The sequence below is a fragment of the Thermobia domestica genome, chromosome 12 (genome assembly GCF_964235325.1).
Source record: "Thermobia domestica chromosome 12, izTheDome1.hap1.1, whole genome shotgun sequence".
Classification (NCBI taxonomy): Eukaryota; Metazoa; Arthropoda; class Insecta; order Zygentoma; family Lepismatidae; genus Thermobia; species Thermobia domestica.
In genome coordinates, this window is record NC_137465.1 from 126,622,566 (window position 1) to 126,629,035 (window position 6,470).

Below are 6,470 nucleotides of genomic sequence, written 5' to 3' on the forward strand. Positions count from 1 at the left end.
ATGAGAGTTTTAAACTAGTGGGATACCGTCTCCACAGCTCCCACTTTAAAAGTCTTATAACTTTGTACCGGAAGTGGTACAAACGAAAATTTTTGCGGTACAGTCCGGTACAAACGTAATACAAATGATTGGCATAGGTTTTGTTTCGAAATTCCATGGTGGTGGTGGGGCTAGCGAAATGTATCTCGGTCGTACTGAGGGGAATGGGATATTTAGAACACTTCTCCAGAGATTCTTAAGTTAACGTGGAACAAAATTAAAATTTAATTTATTTTCAAGACTTTTTAAAAATACGTATAATCTCTTATATTACTTTAGGCTACGGTTTTCCTGCCTAAATAAATTAAATGTTTGTAAGAAATACGAAAAGCTTATCAAAACATACTTAGTAACATTGCTACAATGGTAAAATCTTACCTTCTGTATTGTGAGAACCTAAAAGAAATTTTGGGACTGATTTTTTTTTCAACGTTCGTCTTTAACACATGCAAAATAGAAAAAGACCAGTACTGGTACTTGCAGTAACGTACGTTCAGCTGTAACACTTAAAAAACGTTCTTTATGCGCAGAAACATCATTCTCTCAATGTATTTTAAAGTGGGGAATGTGAAAACGTGTTGTGTGGTGGTGATCTGATTGATTTATAATTTCTTATTCATAATTTCCATCAGTTATGCACTGCTAGAATTTTGGGTAGATATACACTCTACTGTTTTCTAAACTATACCTTATATCCATCCTTATACCTCCATTACACCTCTCAGTTAAAGAAAATATATTGTAAGGATCCCCACGTTGCCGTACCAGGCAATAACCACGTGTGAACTACATGTGCTAGTAATAAATAAAAACAAACAGACGACGGTCCCGAAGAGGAGTCGATCACCATCGCCAACAGTCGGAAGGACGAGAATCAACGATGGAAGTCGACAAGACAGAATAAAAAGGACCTGCACGCCTCGACCAACATCAATCATCCCGGATTGATCACAACACCTAAAACCCCTCTCACGACACTTGGTCACCGAGAGGTACCCATACTTATACCCACGACGCTTGGTCACCGGGTTCCTTTCCTCTTTCTCACGACGCACGGTCACCGAGAGAGAGATACCTAATCTACACCCCTCTCACGACGCTTGGTCACCGAGAGTACCTCAGCTCAAAGCCCACGACGCTTGGTCACTGGGCTCCTATCTAATCTTACCTAAATATTAGTGGAATTTCTTATTATAATTTGTGTACATAAACTTTTATAATAAAAGGGTGAAGGGAAAAGTCCAAATCCCGAGTACATTTATTGCTCTACCAGAGAAAGTTTACATGGTAGATGCGTCGGCGTCTATTTACAGACACTAAAAGGACTTTCCTACGGGGCGCTCTTTTTATTAACGAAAACACGGACTTAAAAACTTTTTAACAATACAGTGTAAGTGTTACTAAAAGCAGGATCATATAAAAGATAGTATCCGTATTGTCATAAATACTCTCATTACTCTTAACGGTAGATTGATTCGTTACAGGCTGGCAGGTAGTTATGCCGACAACTAGATCTGGGAAAAATACATATAAAGAAGGTGATAACAATATGGCAGAAACAGGCTCCCGTATACCTCTTAATATTCCTCACTTAACTAGATATTCTGGTCACAGTACCGACCACCCCGATCGATTTTTCATGCTGTTTGATCATTTGGCTTTACTTCAGGCTTGAACCCCCGAAAAGAAGAAAGAAATTCTTCCTATGTATCTACAGGACGTGGCTCTCGACTTTGTCTTACAATTGCAAAATCTGAATCAATTCGACACACTAAATTTCGAACAACTGAAAACCAAATTAATTTCTCTGTCCCGCTCAAATATACCAGCGTATAAGGCGGAATTAGAATTTTTTCAAATTCAACAAAACGAAAATGAATCGGTCGATTCATATTTCTTAAGGAAATTGAGGGCTATCAGACGGATAATGCCAGAGGCTTCAGAGGAACAGAAAATTCATTTTCTTTCGTTAGGACTACACAGAAATTTGCTACAAAAGATAGCGTTAGAATCCTTTCCAACAATCCAACGGCTGCAGGATCGACTCCACGAACTGGAAAAAGCTCAGGATCTCATGCAGAAGAGGAATTATGTAGAATTGTCACAGGCAATTCATTCTTTAATCGGCCAACCTAACCGCCCCTCATCACTCCCTTTGTACGACCATTATAGCCAAATGAATTCTAATTCATACTTCCAACCTATATGCAACAGCCAACTTCCCAATCTTTGCCTTCCGCACCTCCATTACAGAATATTTCCCCTCCACACTCAACTTCCTCTTCACCTGAATTTTCGAATCCGCACCCCCACCAAAGTCAAAACCCGCCCTCACAACCTCCTCACACGGACCTTACCAAATTAGCAAATCAAATGGCCGAGTTATCGTTAATGGTGGCACAGAATGCCATGAAGACTAATTATAGGCATAACAACGGACGAAAAGCGAATGCGAAGAATACCAATAAAGGAAGTAACGGTGGTAGGAAAAAGAACCATTTTGTAAAAGGCGACAAAATATCAGTCTGCTCAATTTGTTACAAGAAGAACCACGGAGCATCCACGTGTTGGAATAATCAAAAAAATTCCAACCAGGGAAACGCGTAGATGGGCTCGCAGGCCAAAGTCAAGCCTCGCGGGCCATTTCAGAAAAGTCGGTGTGGGCCACACAGACACCACCACAATTAAAATGTGATGGCGATCAAGAAGAGCAGGCAACAGCGGAAACTTTAAAGGACACGGACGCCAATTTTTTCACCCAGACAACCAATAATAAACATCGAGAACATGTTAAGCTGGGAATAGAACATAATAAACTGTTACTCAATATTAATGTACATACAAACAGGCTACCAGCTATAATAGATACGGGTTCTAGTCTTAATCTATGGTCAAGAAGGAAAGTACCCCCAAAATGTACCCTAATACCATTTCAAACTCGTATCAAGGGCATTGCCAACAAAGTTCTAACTTTAAAAGAAATAGCTTTAATTAAATTTAAAATTGGCACCACTACCTTCTCACATTATTTCCGCATCATAGATGCTGACTTTAATCCGATTTTTTGGAAAAACATTCTCACAAGATTTTTCTCTCAAATAGACTTGGAGAATAAATCCATATCATTATACAGAAAACCTAGGAAACCTACGTTTCCAATGGAAAAGCAAGAATCGGAAGAAATGTCACGAGACACTACGCACTCTTTGCACTTGCAAAGGAATGCAAACATCATCACAGCAAGTAAAATTACGATTCCGGCGAAGTCACATTTCTACTTCCCTGTATCGATTCAAAAAGAAAATTCATGACGCTGCATTTTACATTACTCAAATTACAATCATTATTAGACCGATACGGCTTACAGGCAATGACCATGAGAGTACCGAGTAACGACCTTACGTTACTAATTTCCAATCCCACGGCACGAATAATAACGCTAAATAAAGGTACACCAGTGGCGTATACAGAGGAGGGCGTGGAAGAATTTTCATTTACAATAGAAGAAGACGAAAAGAAAGCGCACCAACTTCGTACTCAAGAAGAGATAAAGAAAAGATTAAGACAAACCGCTAAAACTTTTAACATTAACATTTTTTATATAAATCCGGATTTACCGGATTACCAGCGAATAGCTGTAACCAACTTATTATACAAATACAGAGATGTGTTTTCATACAGCCCAGAGGATATAGGCTACTTTAGAGGTTATGAACACAAAATTCGTATAGATAAAAGTGCGCCATTCCATCAGGTTTCCCCACCAATTCCATCAGGAATAAGAGATGAAATTGATAAGCAGATACAACAGCTGTTAGATGCCAAAATCATAACGGAGACACAGACTAGTAATTTCTCCTCGCCCTTAATTGCGATCAAAAAGCCAAACAGTTCAGATATCAGGCTTGTGTTGAATCTCCAGGCATGCATTAGTTATACAAACTACTTAAGCATACCGTTTCAAAATACAGAGGACGTTTTACAGGTTTTAAAAGGGAAAAACCTAATTTCAACCTTGGACATTTCGCAATCGTACTTCCAGATAAAATTGCATCCAAAAAGCACTAAATATATGACTTTCGAGGTAAATCATACACGCAAAAGTTATAAGTTCCTTAGATGCGTAATGGGACATTGTTCCTCTTCCCAATCTTTAACCATAGTAATTAAAATGCTACTAGACGGCTTACCTAAACGCATAACCAATTTTGCAGATGACATCGTCATCGGTTCTTATACCTGGGAACAACAACTTTCAGACTTGGAGCTTTTATTTCAAAAATTAAGGAAACACGACTTCCGAGCCAACTCCAAGAAGACGTATCTGTTATATAGAGAACTCCCAGTACTAGGATTCATTGTATCCCGAGAGAAGATAAGCATCTCACCAAAAATCGCAAAGATCAAGAATTTAAAAAGCCGACTACCAAACGCATACTTAAGAGCTTTATTGGGCTATGCTCTTATATACGAAGTCATATCAAGGACTTCACAACCAAGATAGAACCTTTCTAGCAAATTCTTACTAAAAATGCCAAATTTAAATGGACAGAAAAACATGACGAATTATTCGAGAAGCTGAAAGAATATATTTTGAATGCCCCTTCTCTCTATCATTTCGACGAAAAGCTAGAGATAAGGCTCTACACAGATGCATCCTCCCACCAGATCGGAGGGCTATTAGCCTGTTATGACCCCAAAACTAACGAAGAAAGAATCGTTTCCTATTGTAGCAGACGTCTCACAAAAACTGAGATCAAGAGCTCAGTCTGGCAAAAAGAACTATACGTTATTATATATGCTTTACGCAAATTTAGGTATTTCCTACTCAATCGTAAATTTAAATTATTTACAGACGCAAAATGTCTAACTTCTTTACGTACTCACCCGGACAGAGTAGGAAAATACACTCGCTATAGACTTTTCTTAGCTGACTATAATTTCGATATCTGTCACATCGAAGGAAAGAAACATCCGGCTGATATCATCAGCCGCTTAGAGCAGAATAGCAGTAATACTTCAGAACCTATGGACTCACATCAGATAATCGAAGATCTACATGCATACAAATCCAATTCTCTAGAGGAACCCATTCTACAAATAGAATACTCAGGATCTTTGAAGAACTTACGAGAAGAGCAGCGTAAGGATGACGCATACTCTGATATTATAACAGTTTTAGAAGGGGGAGAACCAACAAAAAGTTCCACCACGAGGGCAGCCAAATCTTTTCGATTAAAAGACAACATATTGTATCGTACTAAAAAACATCCAGAACTTGGGTTACTTCATTTTTTGTGCATCCCGAAAAGCTTGGCAGGACATTGGTTCGAGTCTATTCATAAAGACCCGTCAGCTCCCCATTTTGGTTTTTCAAAGACATATAAAACTGTCCTTAACAAATACTACATGCCAAACATGAAATCATATTTGGCATTCAGAATCAAGAACTGTAGGGAGTGCCAACTCTTGAAAAAACTACCCATAAAACAACAAGGTGAACTTCTGCACCACCCGATAGGCCATATTGGAGAAAGATGGATGTTTGACGGCTTAGGTCCCTATCCGCACGAAGAAGGGAAACCAAAATATGTTTTAGTCGCCATCGAAACAAGTACACGTTATATAGTGACAAAGGCTGTTAATGGAATTACGGCAGACACAATTGAACAGTTCTTATTGGAAGAAATAATTCTGAAATTCGGCGCCTTTCATTTCCTTCATCTGAACAGACATCCTGTGCACAGAGCGAAGAAACTTCAAAAACAAGCAGATATATAACTTTGAATTTAAGTTTTGCCCTGCTTTCAACCACCAAGACATAGGATTAGTCGAAGTCATGAACAAAACACTGCAGAATTCCTTAAAATTTTTCGTCCAACAAAATCACGAAACATGGCCAAAATTATTATCTCATATAACTTTTGGTCTAAATAGTTTCGCTCAATTAGGAACGATGAAATCCAGCTTCTTTCTCATGTTTGGATACGAACCCAGGACTATCAGCGATTGCAAACTACGGATTACCCCTCAGCTACAGCTTGAACGGGACCAACTCGTAAAACTTCGAGAAAAGACACGGCATAACTTACTGAAGGCTCATGAACAACAAAAGAAGTATTTTGATAAAAGACATAAACAACAAACTTTTCACACTGGAGATAAAGTACTCATTTACTTTCCCTTTCGAAGAATTGGAGAGTCATCACAATGGACAGATAGATACTGCGGACCGGCTACAATAATCTCAAAACTAAACAATAATATCTACCGAATTCGCATGCCCCATAATTTCAGGGATAGAGAACAGAATATTCCGTCGATAGAATCAAATTTTACCATGATGGCGAGGAACACATACGACACGAGGAAAATGAAGAACGCAGCGGATAAGATGACGAACCGAACAGAAAGAAGACAAAAAAAAAGAG

The 6,470-nt window shown here is 38.7% G+C and overlaps 1 protein-coding gene across 1 annotated transcript; it reads left to right on the plus strand.

Moving 5' to 3' along the window:
* The first annotated feature begins 2,244 nt into the window (after positions 1–2,244).
* Positions 2,245–5,820, plus strand: LOC145666102 (uncharacterized). Its single transcript, XM_081733193.1, has 2 exons — positions 2,245–2,521; positions 4,895–5,820. Exons 1-2 carry the CDS (start codon positions 2,245–2,247, stop codon positions 5,818–5,820), a joined length of 1,203 nt encoding a protein of 400 aa, XP_081589319.1.
* The last annotated feature ends 650 nt before the right edge of the window (positions 5,821–6,470 follow it).

What these genes read in the sequence shown, in the direction of transcription:
- LOC145666102 (XM_081733193.1), top strand. Translation starts at nt 2,245, where the DNA reads ATGCAACAGCCAACTTCCCAATCTTTGCCTTCCGCACCTCCATTACAG. An exon ending in CAATAAAGGAAGTAACGGTG is followed by an intron (nt 2,522 to 4,894) that starts GTAGGAAAAAGA and finishes AATTATTTACAG; the next exon opens with ACGCAAAATGTCTAACTTCT.